The sequence below is a fragment of the Frieseomelitta varia genome, unplaced genomic scaffold, assembly GCF_011392965.1.
Source record: "Frieseomelitta varia isolate USP_RPSP 00005682 unplaced genomic scaffold, Fvar_1.2 scaffold_560, whole genome shotgun sequence".
In the NCBI taxonomy this organism is placed as follows: domain Eukaryota; kingdom Metazoa; phylum Arthropoda; class Insecta; order Hymenoptera; family Apidae; genus Frieseomelitta; species Frieseomelitta varia.
Genome location: NW_025110324.1, coordinates 109,859 through 128,841, shown reverse-complemented (window position 1 = coordinate 128,841; position 18,983 = coordinate 109,859). Strand labels below are relative to the sequence as shown.

Genomic DNA, 18,983 nt, shown 5'->3' with positions numbered 1-18,983 from the left:
TGCAATGACAGTAAATTAAAATAAAAAAATAAATAAATAGAAAAATTAAAAAAGAAGAAAATTGAAAATTTTCGACAATCAAGTCTAATGATATCGTAAATCTAACAGTTTCTTTATTGATCGCAAATAAAATGAAGACTGGCTGAAGATCGAGAAAAAATAAAAATTTAATGACAGTAAATTTTCAACAGTCAAGTCTAATGATATCATGAATCTAACAGTTTCTTTATTGATTCGCAAATAAAATGAAAAGAGGCTGAAGATCGAGAAAGAAATAAAAATGTAATGACAGTAAGCTAAAATGAAAAGTTGAAAACCAGCAAAAAGAAGATATTAACGAAAGAATAGCGACGATCTGTCTAATCAGCGTGGCGACGTAAATTGAATTTGCGAGGAGGAATCGCGACCGGGCAACCGTGTCAAGGTTGACTGGCCAGTTTTCCAGGATCGTTTCAAGTTCACACCTCTGTGGCCAGCTCGTGTGACAGTGACGAGTGTCCCGTGACTCTGGACGTTCCCTTTGACGCGGAACGTTGCTCGATTATCAACGATCGGATGAACCCTCAACAATGTCTGGCCCTCCAGCTTTCTTCTTTTATGCCCGTTGCACACCACCACTTCCGCCATTTTTTTTTTCTGCTTTTTTTTTCACCGAATCCCTTGCTTCGAATTTTTCTTTAACTCGGGGCTTCTTTAACTTCGTTACAATACGTTTCGAACAACAAACAAACCACGTACTGTGACTTTGATATTTCCGATTGCTGCCGACGACAGAATCTGCATTTAGATCGATATAGAGTTCAGAGGTTTCCTTTTTCTGACAAAATCCGAGGAATTTTGCATTTTCCGAAAATTTTCATAGGAACTAGTGAATTTTTTCGTATTTTTACCTCGCAACTACAATCACGAAAGTCCGCGAGTTTTAATTGCAATTAAGTGGAGGGGAAATTTTAGTTGGAAGCCTAGAATTTTAGCGTCGGTATTGCGCTAGGTTATTAATCGGAGGGTTGTATCTCCCGCCAGTGAATTTTAGCTTCAACGCATAGAATACAGAATATTACAACGAGGTGAGCAAATTTTTATCGAAATTATGAAATCTCCCTCGACGTTACGAGATCTAATCGAGTCGAACGCGGAGAACGTTCGCGCGTTCCACTTGGGAGCCTGGCATTCTGAGTTTCACCGGAACGCTCCCGAACATTCGCGAATCCTAACCACTTAAATTCAAAAACCATCGGGCAAAGTATAATAAAGCGGAAGAAGGGAGATCCCAGTTAGTGCGGCTTAGTTCGGAGGTTGAAATAGAGGCGAGTGGCAAGTGTCCTCGAGAGTTGAAGCTTTCGAGAGCTTCGTGGACGCTTGGATCGTTTCCTGCGAGTTACGTAACAAGCCAGAAATTCCACCTTCCCAGAGAGGGTATCCCCAATTTTCCCAGAAGAAAGAAATCTGCAGAATTCTTCTTCGACTTCAGCTTGCAACGTAACAAACGTTCTTCATTCGTTTTTTTCTTCTTCCCCCTCTAGAGACGCCAGTCACCACGTGTTATCGATTTCCACGAACAACCGTCGAGTCTGTGACTCTCTTTCGTGGCCAGTGTGCCCGACAAACCGGAATAGGGTTGCTTTTTAACCACTTGCGCTGGCAACTGATTGCGGACCATAACGAGTGACCAAACCGTATACAATAATTCGTCGCTTTCTGTTTCTTTTGAACTCGTCGGTACGATATCACTGGATAGAAATTATTCAGATGTAATAAATTTATCATTTGCTTTGCCTGAGTTATACTTAAATATACTTACAGCTATAATATACTATAATATACTTAAAACTGACGAAATATTGCAATTTTAGAACAAAAAATTCTCAACGCGCGTGACACGTCGTACCAGCGCAAGAGGTTAAGGCTTCCTTAACCACTTGAGCTGGCAACTGATTGCGGACCATAACGAGTGACCAAACCGTATACAATAATTCGTCGCTTTCTGTTTCTTTTGAACTCGTCGGTACGATATCACTGAATAGAAATTATTGAGAAGTAATAGATTTATCTTTTTTGCCTGGGTTATACTTAAATATACTTAAAACTATAATATACTACATATATACTGTAATATACTTAAAACTGAGGAAATATTGCAACTTTGGAACAAAAAATTCTCGACGTCTGTGGCACGTCGTTCCAGCGAAAGACGTTAAGGCTTGAGTTGGCAACTTGATTGCGGACCATAACGAATGACCAAATCGTATATAATAATTCGTCGCTTTTTTTTTTCTTTCGGTACGATATCACTGGATAGAAATTATTCAGAATAAATTTATCATTTGCTTTGCCTGAGTTATACTTAAATATACTTACAACTATAATATACTATAATATACTTAAAACTGACGAAATATTGCAATTTTAGAACAAAAAATTCTCAACGCGCGTGGCACGTCGTACCAGCGCAAGAGGTTAAGGCTTCCTTAAAACACTTGAGCTGGCAACTGATTGTGGACCATAACGAGTGACCAAACCGTATACAGTAATTCGCTTTCTTTTTGAACTCGTCGGCATGATATCACTGGATAGAAATTATTCGGAAGTAATAAATTTATTACTTGCTTTGCCTGGGTTATACTTAAACATACCTAACTGAGAATAAACTGAGAAAATACTGCAATTTTGGGACAAAAAATTTTCGACGTGCGTGGCAAAAAGTAAAACGTTATCCGTGCCAACGATCCCCATCGCACGCGCGAGAATTGAAACCCATATTTCAAGATCCGCATAATCAGAGCCTAGTGTTTCCTTGAATCTTTCACTTCCTCTACCCTTCTTCTCACCCCTGTTGCACGACTATCGCTAATCACTGTTTATCCAACCGATCCTTCGACGTCTTCCGATCAATCACACGCCTTTAATCGCGTAATGTAAAACCGATCCAATGATACGAATCGTCGAAAATACGAACGGCCTGTTCGATAAATAACACGCAAAAGCCATCACGAAGTGTCAAAGAGCACGTCGGTGGCACGAGAGACAGAAAAGCGAGAGACAGGGATAGAGAAGAGGGGAGGAGGAAGGAGTTGGTGCGACACGATCATCAAAGCCGTCAGCCAGATCGATGTTACAAGGGGGTGGAAGTACTATCCGCGGAACTAGGCTAGGCTAAAGTCCCTGAAACAACTCGTTACGTAACTTTCGCCTTCGACAATGCGGTTCCTTATTGCGGACTGGCGATCATTCCCGGCGCTGGTTAACCCTTGGACGCCGCTACCGGCTCGTTTTGACCCGACTCCGTGGCCGTGAGCTGAGGCAAAGGAAGGCAAATATCGATAAAGAACGCGAAAAGAGACACTAGGAGCTAACTCTGAGTTACTCGGGTGACGTTGCAGATGAAAATTTCGGGGGAATTCGGCAGCGTTCATTTCCAAAATTTGTCGAACTTCGAGTTCTAACGAATTATTATTGTATATACGGTTTGGTCACTCGTTATGGTCCGCAATCAGTATTTGCCAGCGTTTCCTCCAGTTGATTCAGGATAATCGTAAGGTTCAGATAACGAGCAGTGTGAATTTTATAAATTCCCAACAAAAAAAAAAAAAAAAAAAATATCCACGGGAAGAAAGATATCGCTGCTTGCCAGAATTAGGTTGTCGAGTCGTGATAAGATCGATTTCGATCCGAAGTCGTACCGATTCTCTCCTCCTCGTTCTCTGTATTATGTACGTTTCGTGTATTCCGTGAAGAAAAGGGAATCGAATCGCGAGCCGTCATCGATCGGCCATCAACACCAGCCTCGACCGTCCTTTCCGGGCTTTCCATTATAGTTCGTTAAAACGACAACTCGGGTCCGGCCGATTTCAGGCTTCGAGTCAGGTCATTGGCGGGATTACTTGATAATTATTTGTGCCAGGCCAGAGAACCAGAGAAACGAAATAAAAGAAAGAGACGCGCGGGAACAATTCCAAGAAGAATAGTTTCTTGGGTATTAATTGCACGATTAGGCGATCGATGGAAAAAGGGGAAACGATCGTCAAATTATACTGACTCAGAGGAGCAATTAAAACAAAACATAATAATGAAATTGTCATAAATTGTCATAATTGTCAAAATTGTCATAATTTGTTTGTTTATTAATTTTAGGTAATGCAGCCTAAATCAAAAATTTCGTCCCATCGAACATCAAAATGTATAAGAGAAGAAACTAAATTTTATTAATTTTAAATTAAATTCGAGTCCAAACATGATTTTTCCATTACGTTTTAAAAATTATTCCTTTCGAATGTTGTGATCGCCAAAGCGTTCGCAAATTTGTGGTCTTTTTTTTCTTTTCTTTAGTAGAAAATGATTTTTGAATCGAAAAGAAAATGACTCGTTACTCGCGATGCCATAAACTTACGAGAGAAGCTCTAGAGAATTAAAAATTAAACTAAAAAAAACTAAAAAAAGGAAATTAAATTAAATTGAGAGGGGAAATAATTAATAGAAAAAGGAAATTGAATTAAATTAAATTGAACTGAAAAAGGAAATTAGATAGAGAAAAAAATTTGGAGTTTTTGCGGAATGTCTGACGATAACGAAACGATTCTTTCTCTATGCCGATTGTGAGTATTGATCCCAAGTTTTTCCCATACGATCTTGTGGTTTTTCATACTCTCTATTTACAGGTGGACGATCGTAATACTTGGAGATTAATTAGGAGCGCGGGTCGACTATTGTTTGTTTCTATAGACGGGAGTACGTGATTTATAATATCTAGGTTAAGTGGATATACGCCGGTATTAGTGGCGCTAGTATGGAAATTTATCGATTGTAGTTACCAAAAGAAGTTATTACTCTCGGTTACCTAAAACACTGGTTGAACTGCTACTGATACTCCGCAGATATCTCCTATCTGTGCCTCTAATAAAGCAAATGAGTCATCCGAAGTAGATTGCGTTGTTGGAACTCAAAGGATCAGATATCCTTGCGATATATCGCTTGGACAAAACATCCAAACATCAACGAACGGTTCAACTCTTCGCCGAGTTTCTCTCTCTAGAGATTTCCAATCGTATTAAAATTAAAATCGAGAGGTGGGGGGTGGGGGAGGATTTTGCTGACCAAGGCTAATAAAAATTTGGAAACTTTCCACTCGTATCAAATCGTCTTAACAGAGATTCATCATTCTCGTTCCAAGTCCCTTTTTCTCTTCGATCGCGATCCTGAACCCGCGACATCCCCTTTACCCCTTGATTCTCTTCCTCATATTTTTTCTTCACATTCTCAGTGATATTAATTTCAATTTAGAGACATTAATATTCATTTTCATCGTCGAGAATTTTTTGCCTCCCCCCCCCCCCAATTACAATATTTTCTCAGTGATAAGTATATTTAAATGTAACCCAGGCAAAACAAATGATGAGTTTATTACTTCTTAATCATTTCTATCCAACGATATACTGACGAGTTCAAAGGGAAAATATCGTGTACGATTCGGTCACTCGTTATGGTCCGCAATCAGTTGCCCAGAGCAAGTGGTTAAAGGAGCCTTAATTTTTTGTTCCAAAATTGCAATGTTTTCTCAATTTTAAGTATATTATAGTATATTATAGTATATATAGTATTATAGTATATACTATATATACTATAGTATATTATAATATACTATATATACTATAATACTATACTATACTATAATATACTATATATACTATAATACTATACTATACTATACTATACTATAATATACTATATATACTAAAGTATATATTATAGTATATATATATAGTATATTATAGTATATATATATAGTATATTATAGTATATATATATATAGTTTTAGGTATATTTAATTAAGTAAGGTGTGAATTTCATTTCTTTCGTCGACTCTCGCCCTTCCGACAATATTCACCAGGACAGCTTCGACAGCTCCCATTTCATCCCTTCGATTTCACTCCTTCCGCTTTCTCCTCTTTGCAAAATTTTCAAAGAGAAAAATTCCTCAGACATTTGTTTCTTTAAGTCCACTTGTCCGTCATTCATCCCCTAACTTTCAAGATGATTAGATGAATTCGCGAAACGCAGCGAAGAACACAGGAAGGGACGACACACCGGGGAATCAGACAGGAAACGAGGATCGTCTGGATCGCGGCGTGGTTTTCCGGTTAAACCCGGAAGAAGAGGAAGGCAGGCCTCGTTCCTCGTAACGCCGCAAGACGTAAAATTTGCGCGGCTTGGCGCGGGACAGGGGCCCGGCGAAATGACTGGAAGACAAAGAGAGGGAAAGAGAGAGAGAAAGAGAGAAGGCGAACCGGATAACGACAGAGGGAAAAGAAGGATCGGTGCGCGAGTAGAGTCGGTCGGTCGGCCAAAGCGCCGTATGGCGCGTAGCCCAGTAGCACGGATCGCGTTCTAGTGGTTCTCATTCGCGTCCCATCTTCCAGAAAACCTTGCCAACCGATCCTCTCGACAATGATCCAATTTTCTTTGATAAATATTTCTTTGATTCCTCTTCTTTAGGTTTGCTTCGATATACGAGCGAGAACGATGCTTTGGCAAACACCATCTGGCGCAAAAATTGTCCACTTGTTAATATATTGTTTGAACGAATGATATACATCGTTAAAAAATAATAAGTTCGTCAGTCTACACGAGAAACTGTACCGATCATTTCTGAGATATTTGACAAAATATATGTCTCGCGCCGCCAACTTTGAGGTTAGTTTTCATCCCTTTGACATCAAAGGTTGCCAATGAAAAGGAAATGCGTGTCAAATATTCATTTCAAAAACTACATTTGTGCCAAATTTCATTAGAATCGAACTGTCTTTGACAAGCTCTCAGATGCTGGAGTAATAAGGATGATTCTTGCGAGAAAGAAAATTGAGGTTATCCCATTTTTTAATACTTGTATCTGCGAGAGATTTTCATTGATCGACTCTTGTTCTTGGACGAAAATTTTGTTTCCCACTCTGGGAAATTTGGAAACCTATGAATTCTTATACCTTCACCTTTGAGAAAGAATTCTTATATCTTCATCTTCTGATCTCTTATTTCTTCCCTATTTCATTTATCAGCGACAATATTTCCCACGGAGAAACTAGAATTATACAATAAGCCTTTTCAATAATCTTTTTAACAATCTTCCCTTTTATTATCGTTTCCAGTCTCCCACGTAAAAACCCAAAAATCAAATTCTCTAATTTTCCTTCTAACTTTTTACTACAGAAACGACAGAATCTCTGATTTGTTCGAAATTACCCCAAAATTCATCTAAACAAACAGTAGTTTCCATAAGAAACTAACGACTTTCTTTAGCAGTTTGTGCAAGCTCACAAACATAACCTCTCAAGTAAAACCCTAAAAAATCAAATGTGCAGTTACTCCAAAATAATTAACATTAGAATTACCAAAATGATCAGTTCATAATCATTGTCAAGTTGCATTTTACAAATGCAAAAAAAGGGGCATGATAATAAAACCTTGTGCCTCATAAAAGTTCCCCCCCCCCCCTATCCTTTGCTTTAACGATCGTCGCTTTGATCGTCGGTGGTAGCCAACAAAACGACTGACGTAATAAGGACAGACACCCCGGCACACCAAGATCGTAAACTCTTAATTCGTTCGTCCAAGGTTTGTCCCAGTTGGCGAAAAATCGTCGCACGGCCATTTAAACCATCGTGAATCGCGGGGCCACGGGTATAATCCCGTTTGCCGCGGAAACGTGATCGACTGGAGCGAGGCCAGTATTTCTTGGTCTTACCCAATTAACCCTCTGTCACGGTGCACTTCTCTCCGCCGAAAAATTTCCCCAGGGAGCGGCGTGCAGACACGGACCGGATACCGTCTCTAATATAGGCTCGTACACGGTGTAACGCCAACGCTGAGAACCACTGCCGCGACTGGTCGGAGCGTGCGCCGTGCCGTTTTGAGGGCAGAAACAGGCATCTCTCTAGGCTAGGGATTCGAACGGTGCCACGGCGAGAAGGGGTGGCGGCGGTCGCTGGTGGCGGAGGGGCTGCCAGCCTCTTGCTAGCGACAGCCACGCTCCTTCCTCACCCCTGCCAAGTTTTCCAGCAATTTGGCCGTAGGAAAATTTCTACGACCGTTTCGTCCCGCCGCTGGATTTTCGACCGTTTTAAATATGCTCGAACGATTACGCCAGTGGTGCACGGCCAGCGGGTCGATAGCACTATCTGCGACGGATTATAGGAACGACGTTAAGGATTTCGTACGTTACTCGCACACCGGAAATACGTGTTGTTCGTTAGGCGTTGAACAAAGTTTGAACATGCAGGGGATTCAATTCAATTCGCAGACTCCTCTGGATGCTCCATAGTGCGAGCAACGTACTTAACCTCATGCGCCAGTAACTGGGTTCGCGGACCGTAACGAGTGACCAAACGATATACAATAATTCGTCTTCCCTTTTTTTTTTTTTTTACTAGTAATGAATCTTGCCTGGCGTGAAACTGAGAAAACATTGCAATTTCGGAATCCAAATATATTCCCGACGTGCGCGAATTCCCACGTTATTATTCCCAAGAGATTAATCGAATAACACCAGAGAATTTCGCACCCGATCTTTAATTAACGAACCGTCTCGATATAGAGACGGATCGGAAAGAGAAGTACCGAGACCTTGGCGACAATAGTCGGATTTAGACTTCCCTCCCCGGTAAAGAGAGATCGATCGCCGTTTCGGTAAGATTCTGCCGAGGCTTTTTTAGACACCTTTGATGACCAATTCCGTACCCGATTGGATTTAACAGTCGATTCCAATTGCTACTGCTAAATCGGTGGAATTGAAACGTGGATGTTTCACTTGGAAGTGCAGGAGGCGAGTGTACGAAATATAAGAGCCGAGGTGTCGGTATCAGCCTAGCCAAGTAGGAGGAAAATCTTGGCGGCTTGGCTTTGGGTGGTGGCGCTGGAGCTGCGCGGCACAGGAATGGGGGTGAATCGAGAGCGGCGCAGTGGTGGGGGGCGCGTGCCGTGTCCGCGCGGTGCGGGTTGGTCGGGTGAGGGGCGATCGAGCGGTGGTGGGGGAACGATGCGGTGGTGGGGGACGGACGGGTCGATGATGCCGGCGGTCCTCGACGACTCGAAACGCCAGTCAGTCTCTGGTCCACTCGAAGCCGCGCTGTTAACCTTCTATCTCATCGAACACCGCTCGCCGCAGCCATGGGTGACAAGGTTTGTGATTGCTTAGACGCACAGCCCATCTCTTCGAGTTCTCTGATACCAGATACGAGAATCTTCGCTTTGTAGCCACAGCGTGTCGCAAGCTTTATTCCCGCTTTGTCGAGCTCTTTCCCCTCTCTCTCTCTCTCTGTCTTTCTCTTTCTATCTCTCTCTCTCTCTTTCTCTCTCTTTCTCACTGACAGTCAGCCAGATAAACCGATACCGTGTGCGTGTATGTGTACGTGTAGCTTCTTGTGTGCGCTTTAGGTACTCCGTTGTGACGTGTATGTGTGTGTGTGCGTGTGCGTGTGTGTGCGATTGTAGGATGCGTGTCTGTGGGAGAGAGAGAAATGTAGAGATAGATGGAGTACGAACGAGAGATTTAGAGCGTGATAGAGAACGAAGGAAGGAGCGAGAGGCGCGTTAGAGGCACACGAGTGGCAAGCGTGAATGAGGTTTTTAGAGGTCGGAAGAATCGTTTCTCTCCGAGGGATCGGGGTCTCTCCGTTCGCGGAGAACAGGAAATCGACGGTTCACGCTAACGCCTTCTTTTAGGGATTCTCTTTCTCTTTCTTTCTCTTTCTCACACACATACACACTCTCTCTTTCTCAAAACCTCATCCTCTGTGTATAATTCTCGATCAGCCTCGTCTCTTCTGGTGACAATCTGTTTCTCATTGCATAGTGCTGCACTGCCACACAGGCTGTCAGGCGAACAGGTTTTCGGGAAAATCGGTGACGAGGAACGGAAAGAAGAGCAGAGGGCCAGGGAAAAGGGACAGAAAGAGGGCGCGATGGAGCGAGACGGTGGAAGAAAGAGAGAGGAGGCGAGCCTGTGGTGTAACCACTGCTAAAGAGGAGCTTCGATCGAGGGGGTAGGAGGAGGAGAGTGGGAGAGAGCAAGAGAGAAAGAAAGGCGTAGAGAAACAAGGAAGGGTTGTGCTCTCAGCGCTCTCTTCCTCTCTCTCTCTCTTACTCTCTCCTCTCCTCTCTCTTTCTCTCTCTCTTTCTCTCTCTCTCTCTCTCTCTCTCTCTCTCTCTCTCGCTTTCTTTCCACATCGAACTCTCGCGGAATCAGCGCGAAGCAGTTCTTCCCAGTGATCCGTTCCGTCAGTGTCGTCGTTTCCAGGAAAGCGAGGAAGTATCCTCGAGTCGGAAAGGCTGTCCCTCCCTCTGTCTGTTTCTTTCTCCTTCTTCTTCTTCTTCATCTTCTTCTTCTGCCTCTGCTTCTTCTTCTTCGTCTTCGTCTTCGACCGGCCCAGTGCAAAAGGAACAACATGGTAATGTGGTATTTTCATGCGAAGAAACCACCCTTTCTCCCCTTTCAACCCTCACCGTGTCACCCCCACTGCATATCGCCTCTGCAATAGATTTTCTTTCATACCGTTCTCGCTTTTCTCTCTCTTTCTCTCTCTCTCTCTTTTTTTTTTTTTTGTTTCCTTTCAATTTCGTTCTCGTCCCTCGAATGGCATCGAGCTCTTCTCCCCTCTGAAGAATCACACACAGAATTGGGAATTTCTTCTCGTCGCTCTGGACGGACGTGTTTCGGGGAAAGAAAATGTTGGAAGCAAGAGTTGGAAAACTGTGTTGGTTTTACTAGCTGGAAGAAAACTGAAAGAGAAACAGTCGTCTCGTAGGAACAGTGGCCGGTTCTCTCGGCAGTGCTTCGATCGCGGGGATTATATACGCGTGGTTCCCTGACCCAATTGTGCGGCTCGAGAGAGTACTTTTTAGGCGTCGTCGAGTGTGCGGGGAAAGAAAGCTGGGAAAGTCTGTCTCCGTGCTTCGTGCCATCAGGAGGTGGGGTTGGATCTAGTTCCTCGACAACGGGGGGGTTGTCGGTGAGGGTGTCGCGGCGCCGCGCGCGTGCGCCACCCCTCGACCAGCTGCGGACTTTCCGACACGGACGTCACGATCTTTTCTTGCAAAAAACAAAAAAAAAAAAAAAGAAAAAAAAAAGAACGAAGAAAAAAAAGAGGAAGAGAAAGCTTCAATGAGAATCCTCGAAATTCCAAACGTCGAACGTTCCCCATCGAATTTCACGCGATTTTATTTCTCGTGTCATCTCGATTCACCGTCCCAGCGACACGATTTCTCGCAATTTCGCGAGATACGCGGAACGCAGTATCTGATCTAGTGGAGTGTATCGTCTCGAAATCTAGTGACGAGTATATCCCGTAACACGGCGTCGTTTCCTTCTGCAAAATGGTTCCACGGGCTCGTTCTCACTCGCAATCCTCTCCCGCTGGAATCGATCTTTCGTTACACGTTTCCAGCAGAAAGTAAGCGGCTCTCCGCACGGAGACTGGTATTTTTAGCGAGCTATTAAAGCTCACCTTTCGCCTGTGCGGGCTGTCTGTGCGCAAGCTCTCCGCAAGCAAGCAGGCAGGCAAGGATAAATCGGAACCCTTGATAACGATGAATTATAGCTCGCCCTCCCTGCAACACCACCTTCGATCTAATCTCTCTAAACCTTTGACCATCCCTTTCGAGCCTTTTCTAACAAATCCATCTGTCTAGGACGTTCTCTCTCTCTCTCTCTCTCTCTCTGTCTCTCACCTAAGAACTCTCTCGTCCAATACCTGCTTTATCTCGGTATAATCTTCGGGTGCAAACCGTATCATACGGTCGAAACGTGGAATAAATACACACCTAACCTGGCACTATAGGTTTCGCGACACGCCCTCGATTGCAAGCTACCCCTTCCGTTTCTTCCCCTCGTCCAATCCACCCTCTCTCTCTCTCTCTCTCTCTCTCTCTCTCTCTCTCTCTCACTCATTCACTTTGTCATAACGATCTCGTGTGTAGACGTGGACGTGGAGCGTTCTTCGATTTTCCAACGGAATCGAACCGTGTTTAGGAACCGGGGCGAATCGTGTCCCGGAAATTGGGTTGCCTAGATCTATCCGTCGACGACGAGGCTCTCTCTCTCTCTCTCTCTCTCTCTCTCTCTCTCTCTCTCTCTCTCTCTCGTACGTCGCGGTGAATCGATCGACGAACTATGCTAGAACTCTCTCTCTCTCTCTCTTTCCCTCTGCAGAGCTGCAGAATTCCTCGGATGAATTTCAACGTAGACAAAGAGCGAAGAATATCGAGAATAGCGAGATTTTCTAGCTACTTTTTTCGTTCATTTGTATTTCACATTTGACTGGATCCGTCTGTCGCCAGATCGATCGGCAGAGTTCGGTGCAATTGGAACCAGTTTCAGCCTACTTCAATTGTCTCGTTCTGATGAATCGCGAGATATTCTGTTAGCTCAGTGCTGCTTCGATCGTGCCTATTGCTTTTTTTTTTTGGTATACGATTTTTCGCGTACAAAGTATGAACCCTCTTTCGACACATCGAACATTTCATCGTTCCATTCACTTCTACAATCTACAATCTACGAAATGAATCTTGATGATCTCGAGGATCAAGAAATTTCGCTCTGTACTTGAAGTGACGCCTCGATACATCATCGATTCTTAGGTATATTTCGGTATATTTGGTTCGTCGTCTTTCAGTGTATACTTCATTCGTTCAGTAAAATATCAATATTTATAAATATTTACGAGATCTACGAAGTGCACTTCACGCGAAAATCGGCAAGAAATTTCGTTCAAGTCAGATTTTTCCATTTCCAGTACGACTCGGTTCGTCATTCTTCGTCATACACAATCTACGAAGTGAATCTTCGTTTTGAAGATCGGGGCAAGAAATTTCTTCACTCTGTATCTAAGTGCGTGCATACGTCATTTGTTATATGTGTTTCAGTATAATTCATACACTCCGTTCGTTCGAAATGTCACCCCGCAGCCCACGAAGGTGAACTCGACGCGAAGTTCTTATCCAGTCGCATTGTTGCACCGAAACGAAAATTTCATTTTCTGAAATGCCTCGTCTTGCCTCGCGAGAATATCGAGAACGAACGTACGAGTATGTTGGATGCGCGCGTTCGCACGCATAGTGCTGTCTCTTGGCTGGTGCTGCCGCTGGCCCAAGGACGCAGCCGTCAATTGAAAAGGTCGATCCTTTTAACAGGCCCTTACCGCCGTTTTTCATTCATTGAAATTCCTTCAGAGCGACTTCCGCCTGTCGATTATCCCGCCATCGATCGCCTCGCCATTCTCTTCTCCGATCTTTTCCTCTTTTCCTTTTTCCTTCTCTTCTAATCACCGCCGCCGACGTTCATGCAAATGCATAATCTCCGTGACTGAAATCGAAAATTTTTCATCCTTCGGTCTTCCATCGCGAGAGAAACACTGTCTTTGTACGTATATTGCTCGCCGTCGCCGTGGTCACATATTTTATCTCGTACGTAATAATTGTCGAATGATTTATAAAAAAGATGCGAAGTACAAAATATTGAAAATGTGAGCTTCCATCGAGGTCAAGTGACTGTAGTCTTTAACCTCTTACCCTGGAATGACGTGCCACGCACGTCCCAAATTGCAACATTTTCCTCGGGTTTTAAGTACATTTAAATATATAAAGTATATTGAAGTATACTTGTCATAGTATTAAGCATATTGTTAAGTATATTAAAATATAACCCAGGCAACGCGATACGATGAGTTTATTATTTCCTATCAAAGGAAAAAAGACAGCGACGAATTCGAATACGAATGCTGTACGATTCGGTCGCTCGTTATGGTCCGCAATCAGCCGCCAAGAGCGAAGGGGGGTTAAAAAACACGGATTAAAATGTCCATTGAAATTCAAACAGTCTAACACAGGGCGGGTCAGAAGTCGCAATTATCTAGTTTTAAATTAAAAAAAAAAAAAAAATTAGTTTCTTCTTACATTAACAATGAATAATATAAGATAATAGAAATTTTATCGAACATCAAATGACGATAAATAAAAAACAATAGGTGGGAAGAAACTTTTTCGGCCCACTCTGTGCAATTACTGTGAATATCTCGGACCATCGTCATTTTTCTTTCTCTTTTTCTTAATATTCTCGGTTAAATTAGGATAGATCGCTCTCTCGGTTAAATTCGATTGGAAAAGTTAGACAGGTGGAATCGAAGGGACTCGGCGAATTCGACCTATGACCTTCGACGGCGGGAAGGGACTTGCGCCCTTTGCGAGCAGCTCAGGTCAGTTACATAACGCGTCGGTGACGTTCGTGTTCATTCAACGCTCGCCCCGGTCCGGTTGTCGACGGGGATCGATTGCGCGATACAATAAACGGAAAGAATCGAAACGTTCCGAGCGTCATGGCCGACCTTCGACGTTCCTCCTCTACTGAGCAACGCCTCGGATCATCCGTCATCGAGTCGTTAACACTTCGTCTCTGCTCGTCCCTCCCCTCCCTTCTCGTTCCTCGATCGATTTTGGTGATCCTCAGCTTCCCAAAATCGTCGAATATCCGAAAAATTCAACTCCGTTATCGACGAGATTCCGAAAACGATCGCACTCTTGCTTTGAATAATCGACCGCCAGTTTTCAGAATTAATTTGTAATTAATTTGCAATCAGTTTCTAATTTAATAACTGTGTAAATTTGCATTTAAATTTCGCGAATCCCAGAATTTGTCGACGTTTCAAAAAAAAAAAAAAAAAAAAAAAGAATATCAGTCGTCGATGAAATTTCAAAATGACAGCACTCTTCTTTTGTGTGATCGGAATCTTCAGTTAAATAATTCGTCTCATTTCAAGTATACCTCGAAAATTAAATAAAATAAACAGAATGTTCAAAGAGACATGATTTCAAAATAATTACGTTCCTCCTTGGTTTAAGTCGATTTAAACCTACAATTGTGATTTAGCATCTCTAACTTTGCGGTTCGCTCGATTTTCCATTGTATTCGAAGATTATTTTTCCATAAACTAGAAAACATTCGACGTTTGTAAAATGCATCAGTCATTAGTGAGACATTGGAGTAATCACGTTTGTCTTTTTTTTATATAATGAATTTTTTTATTCTTCATTCTGATTCAAATTCTTCACTAATTATAATTTGTTAATTTTTTTTGTGCATAGTACGTCCTTGCTTTCTAATGTTTTTTTTTTTTTTCTTTTAAATAATCGTATGATACGTTCAAAAACACTCATTTTGAGAAATTAAAGCTGTTACTACGAAAATTCAAACTCGATAAACTCTGGTTCACGTTCGAATCGCGAAGTTACGAATCTGCCATGCATTTCTTTTGATTGAAAATCGCGCGTGATTTCGGATTTTAAAATTAACGTGAAATCTTTTCAGCGAAACATTCGTGAAAAATCGTGAGAATCGGAGACTTTGCACGAGCCAGCGAGTCCCAAATCTTTTTTTAACCGAACTCTCGTAAAAAGCGCCTCTAAACTAAATGACGTCGAGCTACTTTCACAGAGTTGAATAACAAACCTCATTCAACGAAAATCCATGGAATCGCTCGTCTAAATTACACCCCGAAGCTCCTTATACAGGAAACCCTCTCCGCATACAAACTGTAACTTAATCTAACCTAAATCTCTTTTAATTAGAATTCACGGAACATTCTAGCTAGAATAACACGAAAAAAAATTATACGAAATTTCGTCTCGTGGCGTAGAATAAATTTATCTATTTTAAAGTTAAACGAAAATCGGAAAATTTTTTCTTCGCCTTAAATTATCGTCGATTTACAACGTACGTTTGCCGATGTCTCTTCGTTTGTATAGAACTTTAATCCCAATTCAAATCCTTTTCGCTAAAATAACCCGAAGTCTTTTTCATTACTAGAATAACATCAAGAATCTAGAAATTAAAATCCATCATAATTATTTTCAAACTCTTTGTGTTATAAATACCATATTGACGGTATTGATACTTTAAAACCAATTTAATCTTAAGTCCTTTTCACTAAAAAAAAACTCCATGACATCTTGGCTAAAAATCCGACATTATTCTTACTTTTTATTTCTTTTTATGGTATTTTTCAATTTCTGTTCACGTACCAATATTTCATCCCTTATTTAAAACCTTAACCCGATTGAACTTTAAAAACGAGTTTTCGCTAAAACAATGGAACGTCAAATATCTATCATAATTATTTCCCAAATCTTTTTTATTTCAAATATATAATACCATGCCGATTTCTGTCCATGCACCATACACTTCATCGCTCATTTAAATCTTATCAATCGAAATTACCAATTTAATCTAAATCCTCTCTGTCGAAATTTCTAACCAGAATCAAGCAAAGATCCATCTTATCATAATTATTCCCAAACTATTTTTATTCTAAACGCTGTGCCGATTTTTGTCCATTATTAACATTTCACCGGCTATTTAAAAATCTCGATCCAATGCATGATCCGGATCTTCTTTGGATCGTCTCCGGACCTGACCAAGAATGACACCAAGATCCATCACCGTTGTCGCGGAATCCCTCGTCGATTTCTATTCACCCGTCTTCGCCTAATCTCTACGACACACACGCGCGCGGCGGCCACTTCAATCAACTGAGCCGCGTGTGGCTCACGATCAATCTTCCCACCCTCTCCGTGAATGGGTCTTTCAGTCAAAACACGTATCCAAGATCGACGTGATCGATCACACAGCCAAGACGTGTACGTTACCTGGTCGAGGGCTCGTGTGGTTTGGTAAATGTCGCGAGTGGTTTCGTTCTCGATAAAACGAGACGCCATTAGACGACCAGGCCATTATTAGACGAACGCCACGTTTGTTTCGCTCGTGCCTCTGGCCTCCGTGGCATCACACGCCACTTAACGTTTCTCGTTCAGCCGGCTTCGGCCCGCAAAACGCTCATTTCCGTCAGAAGCGTTTCTAACGAGCTCACGCTAGACGCTGCTCACGGCTTCCCCTCCTCGAACGGCAGCTTCTTGAGGCGGAGCCCCCAGCTCGTCCATCCGCTTCCTTCCGGTCGTCACTGTCGTTAGGTCGCCGCGTTATCTCGCGGAAAACGTGCCAAGTGGAAAGGAAGCCTAGAAAACTCGTGTGGCTCGCCTCGAGCGCGTGACTATTCGTGTCTTTGCTTCGAGTTCTCCTTTGGAGGACTCGAAAGATGATGAATTGCCCCAGAATAGAGGAAATACGAAGGACAGTTAGTTTCTCGAGTGTGTGTGTCTTTCAAGTGTCAGTGGTGGGAGGGCAGTGTGTGGTTGATTCGAAAATTTTTTAAATAGATTGGGCATTTCAGTGGCCAGGGAGGTGGAGGATCGTTGTGGATTTCCAAGAAACAACCTCGTTAAATTTGGCTGACTTTTGAGAAGCACTATGATTGTTTTGGCAAAAGTTTTCTGATTATTTAATCTTGTACGAATAAGTTCAAAGAGGATCTTCAAAGAGTTAACGAAGACTAAGACATGACTGAGTAAATTGGGAAGAAGTTGTTTTTATATTCTTCTGACAAAGTTCTGACAATATTCTCGACTATTATTCATTATCATTAAAAGTCATTACAATCTCGTTACGCCAAGTTTTCATTAAAATTTCCACGACAGCTTGTCAATTGTTATATATTTTAAAATCAAGTTTCGTTCATCGAGACTCTCGCTCCAATTCGACTCTTTCGAATCGTCTTCTTGCTTTGCCAATTTCTCGAGGCATTCTTCGACTTTGTTATTGGTATTCTACTGCAGTAGTTGCAGACAATTCTAAAGCCCATTAGGCTTTGTACGTTGTAAAGATAGTGTGTCGCAGCAGTGTATTTTAAAATCAAGAATCGATACCATTCAACATTCTCCAAAACTTTTTCCAAACAATCTTCCTACCTTATTAAATTTTCAAAACACTATTCGACTTTAATACTGTTATTCTGTAACTGGGAACAATTCGAACAAGTCCATTAAATTGCTTTTTTTTAAAAATAAGAATCAATATCATTGTCCAAAATTCTAAGCTCAATTTAATTCTTCTAAATCATCTATTTTAGTAAATTCCTATTTTAGTAGATTTTCAAAACATTTTTAATATTGGAAGACTTTAATATTATTGTTCTATAACCAGAAACAATTCGAACAAGTCTATTAAATTGTCTATTTTAAAACCAAGAATCAATATCATTCTCCAAACTAACCTCAATTTAATTCTTCTATGTCACTCACTTTATTAAATTCCTACTTTACTATATTTTCAAAACACTTTTTGACTTTAATGCTGTTGTTCTATAACTGGGAACAATTCGAACAAGTCCATTAAATTGCTTTTTTTTTTTTTAAATAAGAATCAATATCATTCTCTAAGATTCTAACCTCAATTTGAGTCTTCTATATCACCTACTTTATTAAATTCTTATTTTAGTAAATTTTCAAAACATTTTCAATATTAAAAGACTTTAATATTGTTGTTCTATAACCGGAAACAATTCGAACAAGTCTATTAAATTGTCTATTTTAAAACCAAGAATCAATATCATTCTTCAAACTAACCTCAATTTAATTCTTCTATGTTACTCACTTTATTAAATTCCTACTTTGCTATATTTTCAGAACACTTTTCGACTTTAATATTATTATTCTATAACTGGGAACAATTCGAACAAGTCCAAATTGCCTTTTTTAAACATAAGAATCAATATCATTCTCTAAGATCCTAACCTCAATTTAATTCTTCTAAATCATCTATTTTAGTAAATTCCTATTTTAGTAGATTTTCAAAACATTTTTAATACTAGAAGACTTTAATATTATTTCTAATATTAAATAATAATTTTTATATTACTTCTATAACTAATAATAACTACAAATAATAATAACTTTAATATTAGTTCTATAACCGGAAATAATTCGGACAATTATTATTAAATTGTCTATTTTAAAACCAAGAATCAATATCATTCTCCAAACTAACCTCAGTTTAATTCTTCCATGTCACCCACTTTATTAAATACCTACTGTATTTTCAGAACACTTTTCGACTT

General features: G+C 41.0%; 1 protein-coding gene across 5 annotated transcripts in view; it reads left to right on the top strand.

Moving 5' to 3' along the window:
* Positions 1 to 9,024: 9,024 nt before the first annotated feature.
* The window catches only part of LOC122533905 (sodium/potassium-transporting ATPase subunit alpha), a 93,604-nt gene continuing 83,645 nt past the window's right edge, over positions 9,025 to 18,983 (top strand). For 2 of the 5 annotated variants that reach the window (XM_043664051.1, XM_043664050.1), the window contains exon 1: positions 9,055 to 9,165. In XM_043664051.1, coding sequence (XP_043519986.1) covers positions 9,154 to 9,165 — 12 coding nt within the window. In that variant the 5' untranslated portion in view covers positions 9,055 to 9,153. Of the gene's footprint in view, positions 9,166 to 10,249; positions 10,434 to 18,983 lie in introns of those variants that run through there. The other 3 variants (XM_043664053.1, XM_043664052.1, XM_043664054.1) reach the window with 3 other exon arrangements.